This window comes from Bos mutus, chromosome 4 (genome assembly GCF_027580195.1).
Source record: "Bos mutus isolate GX-2022 chromosome 4, NWIPB_WYAK_1.1, whole genome shotgun sequence".
Classification (NCBI taxonomy): Eukaryota; Metazoa; Chordata; class Mammalia; order Artiodactyla; family Bovidae; genus Bos; species Bos mutus.
In genome coordinates this window covers 111059524-111079457 of record NC_091620.1, presented here as the reverse complement: position 1 = coordinate 111079457, position 19934 = coordinate 111059524, and the positions used below count along the sequence as shown (strand labels likewise).

General features: G+C 45.9%; 1 protein-coding gene across 1 annotated transcript in view; it reads right to left on the bottom strand.

Moving 5' to 3' along the window:
• The window catches only part of ABCA13 (ATP binding cassette subfamily A member 13), a 351879-nt gene that overhangs the window by 241022 nt on the left and 90923 nt on the right, over nucleotides 1-19934 (bottom strand). The window contains exons 26-31 of the mRNA XM_070368866.1: nucleotides 15985-16161; nucleotides 13789-14095; nucleotides 8869-8983; nucleotides 7383-7712; nucleotides 4548-4617; nucleotides 1524-1655 (exon numbers count right to left, since the gene is read on the bottom strand). Coding sequence (XP_070224967.1) covers nucleotides 1524-1655; nucleotides 4548-4617; nucleotides 7383-7712; nucleotides 8869-8983; nucleotides 13789-14095; nucleotides 15985-16161 — 1131 coding nt within the window. The remainder of the gene's footprint in view (nucleotides 1-1523; nucleotides 1656-4547; nucleotides 4618-7382; nucleotides 7713-8868; nucleotides 8984-13788; nucleotides 14096-15984; nucleotides 16162-19934) is intronic.

The following is a 19934-nucleotide window of genomic DNA, read 5'->3' as shown; positions in this document are numbered from 1 at the left end:
CTTCACCTAGACGAGGGCAACACGATTCCCTGGACTTTACACTCCTCGAATTCTTTTCTTTTTCTGTGGACTCCAAGACATCTGCCATTTTGCATCTAAATACAGCTTTTTTTAATTATTATTTTGTGTGCAATGTGCTGAGCCTTTACTTTCCAAATCAGGTTTTTCTCATTGAAACGTGATGGTTCCTCTTCTCCCCCTGGATCTGTCTAGGGGTGGGAGTCTGGGGTTCACAGGCTGCCTGATCCATCACTTTCCCGGCACCATCTGGGCATGTCCCTGTCCTGACTGCATGGCCGCTCCTCTGCACCACTTCTTGTGTATTTCAAACCAACATCCCACCATCTTCTACAACATCCCTCGTGGTTAACCAGCTTCTTGGTAACATCCAGCCTTTTCCAGCTTCCCTTCACCTTGGCCTCCTCGGTTAATTTTTTTTCTCATTTCCTAGATCCACCTGTTCTTAAATTTTATTCAAATATCACAACAGTGCAATCTAAGTTTTTCCAGAATAAATCACATTTCTAAATTATGATATCTTTACCTCTTGGGCATCACTTTTCCTGCTCATATGTAAAATAATCTTTTCAATGACCCATTTTATTTTGATTTTTACTCATCCTTAAATGGTGCATAAACTCTCCAGGCATAGAATATATTTTTGTAAACAGAATGAAGGTTTTTTATTTTCTCCTATCCCTTCATTTTCAACTTGTATATGATTAGAATCTCTTTTAGTTCTTAACTTTAAAGGTTAGATGCCGCTTGAAATGCCCAGTTGTTTGGAAAGTAAATAGCCAGAACCACAAGCAATTTCAGCAAGAAAGTATGATACCATTTAAAAGCTATTTCTAAAATACATAAACTAAAAAAGGTTGAAGCGCTCTCTCTGCTGCCTGGGGCTGAGCCAGGCATGTGGCATGAGCGCCTCCTCCCCCACTGACCGAAGGGGAGGCCCATCGCCTTGGGCAGCCAGCCCTGCATCACCTCCACACACAACACTACTGACTCTGGTTTGGAGGACTCCCAACCACCAGGCCCCCGCTCAGCCCCCTGTTGCCAGCCCAGCTTACCTCCAGGTCCTGCCACCCACTGGCCTGGCTGAGAACCAGGTCCTTTTACTCCTACCTCACGGCGCTCTCTGAACCCCTGACCTTGGGCTCCAGGGACCCAAGACACATGAGTGCCAGGCTCTCCTGCTCTCACTCCCTCACCTCTATCCTCCTCACACACATGATCTTGAGAACCAGCTTCTCTGCCGTTACATCTTCTGCAGCCCCCAGGCTGGGGAGCTGCACGGTGGGCCCATGGGACCCCTCCACCACCTGTCTTCACAGGGTCTCGGTTGCCTCAGGATTCAGAAGCACCAGTTTTTCCTCAAACATGCTCAGCTCCCTTTAAAACACATCCTATCAACTCCCTTTCTCGTGTCTTATTTAAAGAACAAATAATTATCCAATATTCACATACATTGCTCAAACTGTTTTTTAAGTTGATTTTGTCATAAAGTGCAGAAATCTTACCAGGAATCAAGCTGTTCAAGTACCATCCACATAGAAAATAAAGTCCTGAATCAAACAGAATCATCCAGCAAACCCATCCAAATGTCATGCCTGCCACTTTTGGAGACTGGTACATGTTATCCCACTGAATCCCTGGAAGGAAGAGAAAGGTCAGCGTCAGCACTGCTCATCCTCTTTCAGGGCAGACTTTGATGACCTGAGTCCACTGCGCCCAGGGGCAAAGCTGCTGCTGCTGCTGCTGCTGAGTCGCTTCAGTCCTGTCCGACTCTGTGCGACCCCATAGACGGAAGCCCACCAGGCTCCCCGTCCCTGGGATTCTCCAGGCAAGAACACTGGAGTGGGTTGCCATTTCCTTCTCCAATGCATGCAAGTGAAAAGTGAAAGGGAAGTTCTCAGTCGAGTCCGACTCTTAACGACCCCATGGACTACAGCCTACCAGCTCCTCCATCCATGGGATTTTCCAAGCAAGAGTCCTGGAGTGGGGTGCCATTGCCTTCTCCGAAGCAAAGCTAAGCACAGCTAAAACAAAAGGAAGGTCAAGGCCATGGGTCCTGGCCTTCCAGTGAAGTTCTGGCTTCATCTCACACCGACAAGGACAGCAGGTGGGTGACTATTAACAACACTTGAATATCTAACATTTAAAAATTTTTAAAGGTTGCTTTGCTTATACCTAGCTTACTTGCTTAACTAAAAAAGTCTATATTTAGGGGAAATAAACCTGTTTAAAAACAAGATGAAAAGTCCTTGAGCACCCACTCTAAATTATACTATTGTTCTTGGAATATATATAAATAGGATACAGCATCTGCAGTAGGAAAGAATCATTCTCTTCTAACAATATGTTTGCAAGGTATTGCTGGATTAAAATTAATTCTGTGGTGGTTCAGTCACTCAGTCGTGTCCAACTCTTGCGATCCCAAGACTGCAGCCCACCAGGCTCCTCCATCAGTGGAACTTTCCGGGCAAGAATACTGGAGTGGGCTTCCGTTTGCTACTCCAGGGGATCTTCCCAACCCCGGGACTAAATCCAGGTCTCCCACATTGCAGGCAGATTCTTTAATTTTTTTTACAAGAAATATTCATCTTTCTCAATTTTCCTATGGTACTAACCTGCTGCTGCTGCTGCTAAGTCACTTTAGTCGTGTCCGACTCTGTGTGACCCCATAGACGGCAGCCCACCAGGCTCCCCCGTCCCCGGGATTCTCCAGGCAAGAACACTGGAGTGGGTTGCCATTTCCTTCTCCAATGCATGAAAGTGAAAAGTGAAAGTCAAGTCGCTCAGTCGTGTCCGACTCTTAGTGACCCCATGGACTGCAGCCTACCAGGCTCCTCCACCCATGGGATTTTCCAGGCAAGAGTACTGGAGTGGGGTCCCATTGCCTTCTCCGATGGTACTAACCTAGAACTCAATAAAATAAATGTTTCAGGGCGTCCCTGGTGCTCCAGTGGTTAAGAACCTGCCTTGCAGTACAAAGGGCACTGGTTGGATTCCTGGCCCAGGAAGATCCCGCATGTCACGGATCACCTAAGCCCATGTGCCACAACTACAGAGCCCAAGCTCCAGGGCCAGAGAACTGGAACCACAGAGCCTGCCAGGCCACACAGAGCCTGCCCAGGCCAGAGAAGCCACTGCAACCGAAGCCTGCACACAGCCACTGGTGTGCCCAAGACACAGCCACTGGAGAGTAGCCCATGTTCCACAACTGGAGAGTAGCCCTGCCACTGCACAGCCACTGGAGAGAAGCCTGCACACAGCCACTGGAGAGTAGCCCTGCTCGCCCACACACAGCCACTGGAGAGTAGCCCTGCACAGCCACGCCCGCACACAGCCACTGGAGAGTAGCCCTGCCCGCACACAGCCACTGGAGAGTAGCCTGCTCGCCCGCACACAGCCACTGGAGAGTAGCCCTGCTCGCCCGCACACAGCCACTGGAGAGTAGCCCTGCTCGCCCGCACACAGCCACTGGAGAGTAGCCCTGCTCGCCCGCACACAGCCACTGGAGAGTAGCCCTGCTCGCCCAAGACACAGCCACTGGAGAGTAGCCCTGCTCGCCCGCACACAGCCACTGGAGAGTAGCCCTGCTCGCCCGCACACAGCCACTGGAGAGTACTGCCACAACTGGTGCAAACTCCACACATAACAACCCAACACAGCCAATAAATGAGCAAATAAATGTTGCAACATTGTGGACTTATTGGAATCTGGATCAAAATATTCAAACACTCTAACAGTAACCATATTTCTTCCATATTCTCATGATCCTGTTTAGTTTAAAAATCAGTTCAAAGAACTCAGGATAGGTCATTTCAGGATGACTCATCTGTTTTAATACAGTTTTAGTGTTGTATAGTTCAGGACAGTTCAACATGTTTTACCGAAAAGTCTGAGAATTTCAAGACAGGCACAAATTCATGAGCTAATGTAATGAGATCTGGAGTTTGGTTTCATATATGGTATACATTTTCCCTGCATCTTCAATGTACCACAAAAATCATATAAACATCTAAGAAATACACGTCTCCTCTGGTCTAGAATTTTAGTTGCCAAAATCCCAATATAAGTGAAGATTATTGCCAACGGTTTTTTAAATGTTTGTAGGGTGATCAGTGGGAGAAGGCAATGGCACCCCACGCCAGTACTCTTGCCTGGAAAATCCCATGGGCGGAGGAGCCTGGTAGGCTGCAGTCCATGGGGTTACTAAGAGACATGACTGAGTGACTTGACTTTCACTTTTCACTTTCATGCATTGGAGAAGGAAATGGCAACCCACTCCAGTATTCTTGCCTGGAGAATGCCAGGGACGGGGGAGCCTGGTGGGCTGCCGTGTATGGGGTCGCACAGAGTCGGACACGACTGAAGTGACTTAGCAGCAGCAGCAGCAGCAAACCAACACCAGAATCTCCTTCCAAACCTTCTGCTTAGTAACTGACACTCTCTACTCTATCACTTGAAACATGATAACTATACAGTTCCAAAAACCTGAGTCACTTAGAGTCACTACTTAAAAAACTGCGTCCTCTTACCTGCCTCTTGCCCTTCTAGGAATGTAATAAAAAACACTCCTTGTCCAAAGGCGGTTGTGGAGAGGAGGCACTGCCCGCAGATTGAGGGAGAGAAGAGAAAAACAGAGAGTTAGTGCTTGACTGGGGACCAGGGAAAATCCACAGCACTGAATTCAAAGAGAGAAACCACTGCACGTTCAGGCGCGAATGATGTAAACCACCACTCCAGGTGGTGGTTCCAACGTCTGAACCCAGGACTGGGCCACGCATCATTCCATTCTGAAAAGTGTGACAACAAGCCAGTTTTTAATGTTAAAAGGAATTACTTCTCTTTACTGCAGTGTTTGAAGTGTCATAAATCCAACGCACTGTACACAGAAACCTATAACACCAAACAGTGGAAAATGGAATAGAGCAATTCACTGTGTTTTATTATTAAGTGAAGGCCCTGGAGCACACTGAAGGCAGACTGGACGCCGAACACACACGATTCTACGTGAGAAGAGGGTGCATTGGAGGAAAATGTTATTTCATCTCCAGTGGAAGGTCTTGTGTTTAAGGAAAAAAAAAAAAAAAAACCTTACTGGAAAAGTATCTCACATTTAAAAATATAATGTACAGGAGTCAGACTTTTTATTTGCTAGAAGCAATTTCAGCATATAAAAAGGAAATCAGCCTTCATGTACATAAAATCTTAAATCTAAGGACTGAAATAAAAAAAAAAAAACATCACTTGAAACTCAAGTTTTGTTGAGTTTTACAGGCGGATGTTTTATTGGCCGATGGCTTGTTTTCCCCATGTAAGGAGTATGTGAGGGGGCACTGGGGGTGGGGAGGCGGGGGTCCCAGGTGTTTCCACTATTCGGCAAACACCTATTTAACACACAAGATGACTGGTTATGAATGACTACAGGCAGGACACAAACTAATCCCGACTGAGAAGCACGTACCAGGGGGTAAAATACTGATGAACACCGTGCCCGTCTATGCTTATGACTTGCGGAAACCAGGTGGGTTTGAAGGGCGTACTGATGTTAGAGAAAAATAATTCCGTTTTCTTGGAAGCACTGATATTTTACTCTGAGGCATGAAATGAGCAGACTGTGACCCCCGCCCCAGTGAGGGGGCCGGGAGACCTCTGAAGGCCTTGGTCATCCCCTGGCAGCACTGGGAGTCTTTCTTAATAACTTAAGCACAGTTGACTTAACAGTATTCTGTTGGTTTCAAGTGTACAACATGGTGATTCAATACTTTTACAGATGATATTCCACATAGAGTTCCCATAAAATAGTGGCTCTACCCCGTGTTGTATGTCACATCCTCGGAATGTTCATTTGGTCCCTAGCAGTTTGCACCTTTTAATCCTCTACCCTCCCTTACACCTCCCTCCACTCCCTTACCACCACACACTCCGGTAACCACTAGTTTGCTCTCTGTATCCATGAGTCATCTTCTGCTTTGTTATATGGTCCTTTGTTGTATATTTTGGATTCCACATTCAAGAGAAAAACATACAGCACCTGGAGGTTTCTGTCTTTGCCTGACTCTCCCCCTGGTCCCTCCTCAGATCCTCCCTCCAGCTGGGGGACTCCAATCACACTCCCCGGCCTGTGGGGAGGACCTGCCCTGCCCTTGAGCATGTGGGAGGTTTGCATGACATGACAACAACACCTTTAACCCCAGCTCCTCCTCCCTTCCAGTGGGGGGCTCCTGCCCTGTGTCTCTGCTGTGTGTCAGCACCATGCTTGCCAGGCGTCATCAAAAAGCAGATGAGTGTCTGTCTTCTGAGTGTTTATATCACAGACCAGCAAGTACTCTAATGCTTTGAGAGCTACATTCTAAATGAATGACTGATGCTGCCAAAGGAGAGTTCTTTCCACCTAATGCAAAGTAATTCGTGATACTTCAAGGAAAAATGTGTATTTCTTACTTCTAAAATAGCTTTGGAAATCTGTTTCATTCCACATAAAGAGACACAGAGTCAAGGGCTTCCTTTAAGATGCTCTTGAGGGAAACAGTCTTCAGAGGACAGTCCCCGTCATGTAACGAGTGACGGTCTCTCACAGGCCGTCCTCTGTGGTCTCAGTGGCCCCACCCATGGCAAGGCTGCCCTGAGCTGGGAGGACAGGCCATGGGAGGTGGGAAGCCCTGCAGAGCTGAAACGGTGCGCTGACACGTGGAGAGCGTGGGCTGTGTGCTGCCGGGGACACGCAGTCCTGTTTTGCAGTTTCACAGCACAGCACACTTACCAGATTTCCTCTTCATGGGCTCTAAAATCACTGTAGATGGGGACTACAGCCACAGAATTAGAAGATGACTGCTTCTTGAAAGGAAAGCTAGGATAAACCTAGACTGCATATTAAACAAGCAAAGATATCACTTTGCCGATAAATGTCCATCTAGTCAAAGCTATGGTTTTTCCAGTAGTTGTGTACCGATGTGAGAGTTGGACCTTAAAGAAGGCCGAGCACTGAAGAACTGATGCTTTTGAACTGTGTTGTTGGAGAAGACTCTTGAGAGTCCCTTGGACAGCAAGGAGATCCAACCAGTCCATCCTAAAGGAGATCAACCCTGAATATTCATTGGAAAGACTGGTGCTGAAGCTGAAGCTCCAATACTTTGGCCACTTGATGCAAAGAACCAACTCACTGGAAGAGACCATGATGCTGGGAAAGATTGAAGACCAGAGAAGGGGACAACAGAGGATGAGATGGTTGGATGGCATCACCGACTCAATGGACATGAACTTGGGCAAACGCTGGGAGATGGTGAAGGACAGGGAGGCCTGGTGTGCTGCAGTCTGTGGGGTCTCAAACAGTCAGACACGAATGGGCGACTGAGTGACAACACACTTACCAGGAGCGTCTGCATAGTGGCGCCCATCTGGTCGTGCAGCACCAGCAGCACGATGTAGGGCAGAAAGCTGGCCGTGTACAGCAGGCTGCTGCACAGGGCGGCCATGCTCGCGCGGCTGAACAGCGCGCTCAGGAGGTAGCTCAGCGTGACCACTGACACGCCGAAGTCCAGGAGAAAGAGGAAGACGATCCAGGCACTGCTATAGGTGAAAATGCCGCTGACCTTGAGGATGAGGGCCAGGGCGGCACTGCTCACCGTCAGCACAGCCACATTCTCCAGGAACCAGGCCAGGAAGTGGACGGCCGGGTGCACGCCCATCATCCTCATGTACTGTCAACACAGAGAGGACAGCAGGTCAGCACGGGGACTGAGAGCGAGCAGGGCAGGTTCCCGGGAAGGCCACAGCTGTGTGGGGCCAGGGGAAGGGGCTGCTGTCGTGGACACCTGGCCCCAGAGGCAGCACACCAGACACTTTGCCCAGAGTCGGCGTTTAGTTGAATGAGACCCCAGCAGAGCAGGTCGCTGGCTGTGAAGAGGTAAGAACTGGGACCAGGTGACCTTAGACCAACCTCAAGGAGGGACCCAAAACCCCAGCTTGACCAGCCACACTCTTGCTGCCTTCCCTTGTTTATTGAGCTTCCGTCGATTGTGTTCTTTTATTTGTCATTTGGTGTGTCTTGGGTTTGTTTAATAAAAACAAACAGAAAAATGGATGAGGAAACACAAAGCCTTAAGCTGCTCTCTGAGGCTTACTGCTCAGGTTCTAGAGCGAGTTTTGCAAAATAACTCAGGTTAAAATCATGACACTAAAATTTATCTATCCACTAACCTCCTGCTTGCCCATCTATAATGGGGTGACATCTCTGGGTGTGGGGCTGAATACTCGAAGATGAGAATAATTTGGATGCACCCGCAGCCCCACAGCCTCACTAACCCCGAGGTCCAGGGGAAGCAGCTGGACGGGGAAGAAACACAGAAATCCAGGAATGCATGTGTTCCACACAGGTAAACTACCTACAAAACGGAAGTGCGATTCTAGTCAAAACGGAATGAGATGCACTTTGTACTCTCTGCACCTTCCCTTTTCTTTAATGAACACGTGGATCGCGTGTGCCCAGGCATCGGCCCAGATGAACGGGAGGCTTGGTCTTTTCTGGATGCTGTTATGAACTTTCATTCTTAAAAGCAGTTTTGATAGTTTCAAGTTTTAACGAAAATAGCAAGGCTACACACAAAGAATTTCAACTGTAAATGAAGACGGTAATTCTGTCTGTATGTCCGTCTAGGTCACATGAGCACCAACGCTGCTGACTCTAACGGGACCATCTGCAGCCTCGCTCCCTCTCTGTGGGTGAACCAGATGTGTCAACTGTACAGCTCTGGCAGGGCATGCGGCTTCTCTCCTGGGACAGTGGGACCCAGCCAAACACACAGGGTATCCGGCCACCCCCAGTCGCTGCCCCTTCCCCTCCCCCAGGCTGCTTACCTCTTCCAGCTGGATCTCCCGCTCATAAACCAGCTTTCGGACCATGCTGGCCACAGACACCATCCACGTGAGCATCATTATCAGGGGGAAGAAGAAGCCGACGTTGTTTAAGAACCTGTGGGGACGGGCCAGTCAGCATCCAGGCTGCCCCAAGATGCTCTCAGTGAGTTCAGCTCCCACACTTCATCCTGCAGTCCTTACAGCCCTGGGGTTCACCCAGGAACACAACCTCATTTGACCCTATGACTGGGGCAGAACCACTGCTGGGTACCCTGATTTTGAAGGATACTAAGTGCTAAACCTCACAGAACAGAGTAAAGAGAGAGTCATGAGGGGCCTGGAATTGGAGGAACCAGACTCTGGGGTTCTTGGAGTCACTATCCAAGATCCAGAGAAGTCCAGATGTTTTGCACAGACTTTTCAGAGTGAGGCCATTTCATGCAAATTAAAGAGAATAAAAAACTGAAGAGAAATTACAATACATGGATGTATAACTCAACCCCTTTCCAATCTGCTCCTGGAAATGAGTCCCAACCAACAAGGGAAGGAAAAACTGACACTGTGATTCTGATACATATTTGGAAGAGACGGCCAACTATTCGAAAAAGCTGCTAAACATAATCAAGTTCACATGAGAGTTACATGAAAAAATGTATATAAGAACTCAGGTTAAATCATCTCAAGAGATCTTCTTCAGGAAGTTACCAGAAGACAAACCAGCCCACAAAAGAATGACTTTTGTGCATTCTTTTGGATAAAGATAAAGAAAGGATAAAGCAAGAAGTGACTGTATTTCCAGTAAAAATAAGACTGAAACAAATATTAAAAATAAGGTGACAAGACAGACTGGAAATGTTTTGTTCCTGGAAATGTAAAAATGAGACAAAAAACAACAATTGCAAGATTGGGGAAATGAGCCAGAGAGGAAGAATAAAGTTGATGAAATCCAAAATAAAAGGCTATTATTAGGCTATTTGTTTGGGGCTTCCCTGGCAGTCCAGGGGTTAAGAATCTGCTTTGCAATGTAGGGGACATGGGTTCCATCCCTGGTCTGGAAAGATCCCACAGGCTGCAGAGCAACTAAGCCCACATGCCACAATTACCGAGCCAGCGCTCCAGAGCCCCTGAGCTGCAGCTACTGAGGCCCATCCATCTAGAGCCTGTGCTCCACAATGGGGAGCCACCACAGTGAGGAGCACGCACACCACAAATGGAGAGAAGCCACTGCCCGAAGCAACTCGAGAAAGCCTGCACACAGCAACGAAGACCCACCAGTCAACACATACAAAGAAATCAATCTTTTTTTTTAAAGGCTATTTTTTTTAACACTGACAAATGTAGACTACAAGGTCAGTCATCTTCTAATGGTACAAAGGAAGACTTTAGTGGAAGAAGAAAAATGTTTTTTATTGGTCATGGTTAAAAAAAAGGATTGATAATATTTATACAAAGTTACAACTACAAGGCAACCACTAGAACAGCAGAACATGACTAAATATAAATAAGAAAAATATAAGACACAATTAAGACCATATACACATGAAATTCCATTTCATACTGTTGAACAGCTAACCTCACCTGTGTAAGAAGTTATGTGCTGCTCACAACAGACACGCCTGAAAGAAAACACTTCAGAAAAGTTTAAGATGACAGGATGGGCAAAAGGCATGGCAGCAAATGAGAATCCAGAGAGAGAAAAGAAAGGAGGAAAAGCAGAAACCACTAATTTAACCATATACAAAGTAGAATGACATACTACTAAGGACATACTAATGAGACATACTAAAGACATACTACATAAGAAAGACCCAGAACACAGTTATTCACAGCTCTGCACAGAGCAACTCAACCTCAAGACTAGAAGGCCAAACCACAGGAAAAATCGAGGGCACGTTCCAGAAGCAGGGACTGTGACTTCTCTCTTTAGCTCAGGACAGATGAAGTAGACAAAACAAGGACAGAGAACTCCTAAATAACAAAGTTAATGCAGGTAAATTTTCCACTACAAAAACAGGACATTAAAAATTCTTTTCAAGTGCCCGTAAATCATTCATCAGATTATATATTAGTTGATAGAGGAAAATGCCATACGTTCAAAAAATGAAAAGGATTAAGACAGTATCTTCTGGTGGCAAATGCAAGAATTAGGATTTATCAGCAATATTTAGGGTATGATGCAATTTTTGGATTTTTGTCAATCTGATTTTTTAAATGCTATCTCAGACTAGCTTTAATTTGAATTTTTCTTATTAGGAGTAAGCTGAGTAATTTCATATGCCTAAAATTCCAGAGAATTTCCATCTGGAAATTGAAAGAAATTTTACTTAAACAGCTCTTGGGTCAAGAAGATTATAGAAACCCATACTGCAAGTGTCTACAAAACAATGAACTTTAAGTCATATATCAGATCCATGGGAGGTGGTTAAAATAAAGATTGAAAGAAAAGTCATCACCTTAGGCAAACACATAAATTAAAGAGAAGAAAAAAACATTAACAATAATGAATCAAACACAAGTCTCAATTATCAAAGACAATTATCAAAGACACACGGGCTTCCCTGGTGGTCCAGTGGTTAAGAATCTGCTTGGCAATGTTGGAGGTGCAGGTTCAATCCCTGATTTGGGAGGATTCCATACGCTGAGGGGCAACTAAGCCCATGCACCACAATTAGAGAGAATCCCTCGCATGCCGCAACTACCCAATGCAGCCAAATAAATAAATTAATATCTTTTTTAAAAGTACCAAAGAAACAGCATAACAATTGACCATACATAAAAGTGAAGAAGTAATAAAAATAAAAGCAGAAACAACAAGTAAGTAAGACAAAAGAAGAGAATTGATAAAGTCCAAGTGCAATTCTTTGAAAAGATAACAACAGAACAAGAAAATAAGGAAATTACGTGTGCCCCGAGTGAATTTTTAACACACAGAAGTGTGTTGAAAAGGGAGTAACTACAGACAGAGAGAAAATGAAGGAGCAGGAGGCAGGGGAGAAGGACCGCGGTCATTTTGCTTGGCCTCAAATCCTCACTCGGACCTCAGGGAAGAGGCTGATACACAATGTTGACGCATGTGCACCTCCACCAGCTTCCCAACTGGGCAAGAAGAGGTCCTCTGACTCTCACCCCTGGGGCATCCTACAGGGGAGGGTGACCGTAGTTCTCGGGGTTCACATGGTCCTGGTTAATCCTTGTCTGCAAGCCTCCAGAAGGCAGGAGCAACACCTATTTTCACCACCAAGTACGACAGTCCAATACATACATGACACATAGCAAATGCTCCATAAATGGCTTCAAATGAAGAAACAGCACAAAAACTTGCACTCTTAGCAAGATGTCATGATTTCAAGTATATAAAATATGTATCACAAGGTAAGCAAGGATACTCCACAAACAAAATAAACCAACTTATGATTTAGGAAAGGGTATGAAGTATGGTTTTTTTCCCTCTATTTTCTTAACTCTTGACAGCCATTTGTTCATAAAACCTAACAAAAAAGGAAACATATTAAATCAAGGATGTCTAAGTGACCTCAGAGAAAGGACTATCTGTCACCTCCCTGTTATCTGGACAGCATGAATTAAACAAACCTGTTCCAGACTCTTCTGAGTATTTATCCTTACTCTGGAACCCAAACAAAAGCTTGTCAACAAATTTTGAAATGAGGAAATCAAACATTTTCATTAAAGTCTTTTTAAAAGGATACTCTGATCTTCATAAACATTTCATTGTCACCATCGCTTTTCCTGAAGGTGGCGAATCCCTGATCTGCATGTTAATAACGCCCCTGTTAATAGAGTTTTCTCTGTGCCCTGCCTCTATTAGCAGCGTCCCGGGAGTTCAAAGACAGAAAATGATGAGCATGTTGAATCAAAACTGTACATGCAGAAAGAAGCACTGGAGAAATACGCTTTCTTTTTCTTGTCTCTCAAGATGCATGACATCGGTGCAAGTGCAGGGTGGTGGTCAACCTCCACTGCCCACTACACTTCACCCCAGCTCACCCTCCTGGCCTCCTAACTGCCTTTTCCCCTTCATCTACCTCCAACCCACCCATGACCCCAGTGCCAGGCTGATGCAGGTTCTCTGCCTCTACCACCCTCTCCAGCACTGGGGCTCGAGTCCCTTGTGACTCATGATATGGGCGAGGAAGGCACTCAGAGAGGGGTGAATCTGGGGCTCTCAAGGCTCACATCAGGGCTGTGCCCTCCCTCCCAGCCTGTGCCAGATGCACACACAGAAGTGTGTGGCTTCCCCAGCCCTGGAGAAGGGAGTCTGATTTCATCCTCTCCTTTCCCAGTCCTGTTTACTAACCCACTGGGATAATCAAGGAGGAGGAAGGATGAGAATGCACGCACACCTCTCTAAACACAGCACCACCCCATCACCACCCGTGTCTCACTCTGGAGTGTCGAAAACAGAAGGGCATCCCAAGGGTGGGCACTGCCCTGGGTCCCCTCAACTGACCTTCCCCTCACTGTCACCCCAAGAGATCACCCACCGAATCACCCAGTTCAACACAGACCCCACTAAGCCACTGCCTCAAGCCTCTGGGAATCCCCCACCCCTACATGTGGGTGGCGCAGACCTAAACTGTAAGGATTTCTGCTGAAGAACAAACACGCTTTCTCTGATTCCCTAGTTCAGGTGGGAGGAAGCCCCCTTGAATAGTACTCATCAAACTTATTCCAAGGGGTGTTTGAGGCTACAGATGCCTGATGTCAGTTTTAACCGAACACATTGTCTCAACAATTCTTCTTCTATCTGGATGGCTCAGATAGAAATGAGCCTTAGGAAATCAAAATGGAGAATGGATTTTCTTCCAATGCTTTGTAGTGGAACGACTATGCAGAAGCTCCAGGATTTTCCTCTATCCGGTCTCCCAACACAGGGCCCCCCACCATGGCCAGGGTACTCACAGGTCGCTGGTGTGGCAGGGGTATGGGATGGCCTGGGCCTGTGTGGCCGGGTCCAGGGCCTCTTGCCCCGTCTGCACCGAGATGATGGCTCTTTCGATCATGTCTTGCAATGGCACAAAGATGTAATTATACTTGAACCCGTCGGCTGGGAGGCTCTGAGGGTGGAACTTCCAGAAAGGGTTTTTCACCAGATCCGTTCTCATGCTATACAAGATACTGGTCCGGATGCTGTAGGTGACCTGGGGCGGTAGCTGCAGAGATTCTGAGCTGAGGTTCTTACCAACTAAGGAACTGTTGAATATGATGCCTAAGGTCAGAAAAGGGCAAACAAGGGGTCATCATAACCTAGGAGAGGCTCACAGCGCGTCAGCACCGGTCTGACCAGACCATCCAAGACATTCAGCTCAGTCCCTCCCCCATCATGCAGGGGCCTCACTCCGGGCAGATGAGGCTAATCTGTGTGACACAGCCCTCAGCCATTAGGTAGAACCAAGACCTCCTAACTCCCTACTTTTTCTTGAGTACTTGCTCTAGCTACAACTTCTAATATAATATTGACTGTGTATATGTGTGTGTGCACTCAGTCACGTCCGACTCTCTATGACCCCATGGACTGTAGCCATCCAGGCTCCTCTGTCCACAGAATTTTACAGGCAAGAATACTGGAGCAGGTAGCCATTTCCTACTCCAGGGGAATCTTCCTGACCCAGGGATCGAATCCATATCTCTTATGTCTCCTGCACTGTAGGTGAATTCTTTACCACTGACACACTAGGGAAGTCCATAAAATTGACTAGAAGTGTCGAAAGTGGCCATTGTTCCTGATTCTAGGGGGAAAGCTTTCAGTCTTTCACCACTGAATATTTTGCTGGCTGTGGGTTTTTCTTATATGGCCTTTATCATGGTAGGTTTCCTTCTATTTCTAGTTTATTAAGTGTTTTTATCATGAAACAATGTAGAATTCTGTGGAATTCTTTTATTGCATTGAGATGATTTTTTTCCTTTCATCTTATTATAGTGACATATCACATTGATTAATTTGTGTCTGTTAACCTATTCGCAGATTTCAGGAATGAATCTCCATTGGTCATAGTAATATAACCCTTTTAAAGTACTGCTTTCATATGCTTGCATTTTGCTCAAGATTTTTATGTCAATATTCATAAATGATATCCGTAATTTAAAAGAACTGTCTTTTTTATTTTAATAAAACCAACACTGTGGTGTCATAAATACATAAAAATTAATTTCCTTTGCATTTTTTCAGGACTTGAAAAATCACACGAGCCTGCTTAAATAATCAGGATTTCCTTCCATGGGATAAAATATGTCCCTAAGAATTGATGTCTTTGGTTTCTGTGTTCTGCTATAGTAATTCTTCCAACTTCTTATATAAAATCCCCTGTGGGTTGAAGTCCGCCCTTCGGAAATTCATAAGTTGAAGCTCTAACCCCTAGTACTTCACAATATGACCTTGTTTGGAGACTGAGCCTTTACAGAGGTCACCAAGTGAAAATGAGGTCACAAGATGTGCTCTAGCCCAGAAGGACTGGGATACTTATAAGAAGGGGAATTTTGGAAAGACACACACAGAGGGGAGGCAAGGAGACACACAGGGAGCAGACAGCCGTCCACAGGCCGAGGAGCGAGGTCTCTGAGGGAGCCAGGCCTGCCCGTACCTGGACGCCAGAATTGTGAGAAAATTAATTTCCGCTATTTAGGCTACTAGTCTGTGAGACTGTCACAGCAGCCTTAGAAAACTAACACAAAGCTGAATAGAAACAATTCACTGTTTATTCAAAAGGAATACAAGAATACATCATATTCATGTTGACTCAATAAGACCTGAACTAGCCACCGTCTCTTCTTCGCTGACACCAACGATGTTGAGACACCATGGTAAAAATAACAGAGATGTAAGAAATCATAGATTTAATCAAGAAAAGCGTAACGTGTCGTGTAATGTGTCATGCGAAATTTAACCATAAACTAGTAAATTAGTTTAATAAACTGGGAAAAACAGACACTGGAAATAGCATACAAGGCCGATCTTTCCACCAACTCAAGGCAACCAATTCTGCTTTACTCGTTTTACCTGGGAAGCACTCCGTTTCTTTTGGAGCCATGATATGACACGTTTGGGGAGAAATATGCAAGCACTGCCCTTATGAGCATGCGTGTTAACTGAATACTTACTGGCCAATAAAGTGTTCTTCCGCAGGAGCGCCTGTGCTGTGGCCTCCAGGGCGGCAGCAGAGGCCAGGCCCCGGAAGCGGTTCAGCCGGACGCAGGAGGCCAGGTCGACCAGGACGCGGCCCAGGGAGCGCAGGCGGCCGGCGCCCGTGTGGTTCAACATGGCGTCCAACTTCCCTCCTGAGGAGCATAAAACGAGGACATAGCAAGTTTTCTCGGCACAGCATGTACGGTTCCTACAGCGGGGATTATGCAAATAAGCTCCCTCATGAGAAAATTACTCGAAACAGTCCAGTTCTGTTCCATGCTAAAACTGCTGCTTCCATGCTGAGGGCAAACTTTCACAAACACTCCCTGTGATGTTGATACTTGGAGAGAAAACAGTTAAATCACAGAAGGTGAGGTTGCAACCAATGGGCAAGTCAGTAGCAGGGGCCAGAGGGAATGAAGAACCAAGGGAAAGAAGGTGAGAGACATGGGCTGGAAGAAGCCAGCTCTGAGCGAGAGGTGGCCTTGCCCCCCTCTGTACTTTCTCAGGGCAGCCGGGTAGCGGGTTCTGCAATGGGGACAAGATCCAGTGTTGCTCCTGAATCAGCTCTACTGTAACTCCATGTTTACACTGGAAAGTTGTCTGAAATGTCAAAGTCTGTGTTCTCATCTGAAGTGTGAAGAAATCAGAATCCCCTATGGGATCGTCCTGAGGATTAAGCATTCATGGGTACCTCGTGTGTGTAAGTGCTTACTGAGTACCTCCTGTTGTCATGGTTCCAGCTGCTGAAGAGGAGAACTAGGCACCAATCTTAATTCAATTCTTCCCAATGAAACTAAGCTCAACAGCTAGAAAATAGGAGGGCTGCACACTCTTGAGGGGCTCTGACTGTTGGGGATTTTTGTTTTCTTGTTTTTGATAGAGAATGGCAAAGTGTTCGATTTGGCAGCATGGGGCCAAGGGGGCATTTCTGTGTTGCCGATCGTCTGTCATTTGGAATGTGTGCTCTACAAGCTTGCCCAGGAAGGTTGCCAGAAATTTCACTGTGTGTCATTCCAGAGGCTTCATGGAATAAGGAGTGACTTGGGCTCTGCAGAGTGTGGCTTTGCTTGTCTCCCAGGGACAGAACCAAAGCTGCTTTAAGTGGGCTTGGCATAGCTGAATCATTATATAACTGAATCATTATAGCTGTGTGTGTACATGTGTATTGTTAGAAAAGCAGCACCACACAAATGCCACAGGCTTCAGGGTCCCGTGCAGAGCCCTCCCTCAACCCCTAAAAGCAGCAGCATGTATGTGGAGAGAGCTCTCACTCAACGGAGCAAGTGTACCACAAGAGCCTCTCAAGTCTTCACCATTTGTTGAGTCTGAACACTGCAATGCCCTCCCCTGCCTGACGAGGGTGCTGGGGAGTGCTGGGGGGGCACCTCCACAGGAGAGGATGGAAACAGGACAGGGCACAAAAGCCCACCGTGAGAGGCCTGGACCAGGCTGGCTTCTCTCTCCTGGGTCTGTATCACACACAACGAGACGGAGGGAAGACACACAGGACCAAGGAGCAGGAGGTATAGGAAGGCCATGGGGTCCCAGTCAGCCTGCAAAGGCAGCAAGACTCAGAGGCTCACACAGGCACAGGGGACAAGATTCTACAGTGATTTCAGCCAAGCTTTGCCAGGAGAAGCTGAGCATTTTTCCCATTCGATGCTTATGACTGAGGGCCTGAGACACACTAGTGTGAGCCGTGACCAGCAAGGAGACTTACTGCTAAGTCGCTTCAGTTGTGTCCGACTCTGTGCGACCCCATAGACGGCAGCCCACCAGGCTCCCCTGTCCCTGGGATTCTCCAGGCAAGAATACTGGAGTGGGTTGCCATTTCCTTCTCCAATGCATGAAGGTGAAAAGTGAAAGTGAAGTAGCTCAGTCCTGTCCGACTCTGAGCGACCCCATGGACTGCAGCCTACTGGGCTCCTCCGTCCACGGGATTTTCCAGGCAAGAGTACTGGAGTGGGGTGCCATCTTCTTCTCCAAGGAGACCTAAGGTCCCCGATTTCTGGCCCTAAAAATGATGTTCAACAACTGCCTCCATCCTGATGCTTTTGGCTCTTCCAGACGAAGGCTTCCCAATATCTGGGGCCACCGCTGTTAGGGGAGCTGTCCTGGCCAGAGCAGCTCACCAGCTGTGACCCTGCCAGGTGCCCCTGGGGACAAACCCTCCCTCAGCTGAGACCCACAGAAGGAAACTGAGGCCAAATAAGCACTATGCACATGAGAAGCATCCAACTGGGTTTCAGCGCCTCGTTCTTAACCTCACCAAACATTTTAAGGAAACCCTCCAACATGAAAGAGAGAATTCAAACAAAATGAGTAACAAAAAACAGAAACAATGATCAAAAATGAACCTAAAGATTAAAATGACATTATTTTTTACATACAGGTGAAAGATTCAATGAAATGACAGGAAAATATCTGATATGTGAAGGACAATTGCCTGCAGACTAAAAGGATCCAATATTAAAGTATTAATGATAGTGATGGACAACCTGCTGAAGACAAACAACTAGAAAATACAGATGATTTTTAAAAATCTGTGTGAAGGCTTCAAAGAGCTTCCAGAGATACTGCCAACTTATTAGTATTCATGGACATCATAAAACAGAATAACCAAAAACCTAGAAGAAAAAAAAGATGAAAAACTAACAAGAGACTCAATACATGTTTCAAAAATCTTTGGATACAATTGTCCAAAAATTAGATCAAATCAGGAGAATTTCAGCAAAGAACTGAAAACTATTATTAAAAAAACTCCAGGGCCTTCTCTAGCAGTCCAGTGGTTAAGACTCTGCGCTTCCACTTCAGGGGCACAGATTTAAATTCCTGGTTGGGGAATTAAGATCCCACATGCCAAGAGGTATGGCCAAAAAAAAAAAAAAAAAAACCAACCCAGAATCAAATTGCAAGTTTAGATTGGGAAACGGGACAAATGAAACAAAGAACTCTCAGCTGAGGTGAGAATAAGCGGATTTTAAAAAAGCACGAAAAAAAAGACCTCAAGCTGAAGCACAGAGAAAAAAAGATTAGAAAACAAGAGAAAAAGATAAAATAAGCATATGGACAAATAAAATCTTTCATGGTGTTTAATTGGAGTTTCAGAGGAAAATTAGAGAGAAAATTGCTCAGAAGTAACATACCAAGAGAAAATGAATAAGACTCTCCCGAAATGTACGATATCAAGAAACTAATTCAAGAAGTGCCTCAAAACCAAACCAGGAAACCCATGATGTAAAATGTAAAGTAAAACTGCTAGAAAGAAACAAAAATTTTAAATACAAACATAAGAAAATAAAGATCTTACATGTTCTCAGTAGAAAATTAAATACAGTCTCAAAACAAATCAAGCCTAAACTGACAGAATCAAGGAGAAATAGACAAATCCACAACCATAACGGGAAATATAAACACGCACTTCTTAATAGCCAATAGAACAGGCTTACAAAAACCAAGGGCATACAGGGTTGCATCCCGTCCCCACATAGAACTGTTATATGGAGAAGCCAGGCTAACCATGCAGGGGCATTAAGTCAACAAATCTGGAACAAATGAAGTCATATTGACTGTACATGCTTTGACCACCGTGACCTGAAGCTGGAAATCAGTAACATAAAGATAAGTGGAAAATCCCAAATATTTCTAAATTAAGTTATAAACCTTCAAATAATTAAAGAACCAAAAAAAAAAAACCACTTCACTGAATAATATGGAAAATAGAAACCTGTTGAGAAGTGGTATGGGTTATCAGCAGGGTGCTGGAGAAGCATTTGGTCCCTGCGCCCCCAGGTAGCCCTAGTGGGGCTGCAGGCACACACAGTAATGAGCCTCAGTGTCGGGACAGGAAGCATGATCCTCGCCCCACAGCTCGCAAGGGAGCCACTTGCTAGTTTTCCAGAATGACTGTGTTTTCAAGTCT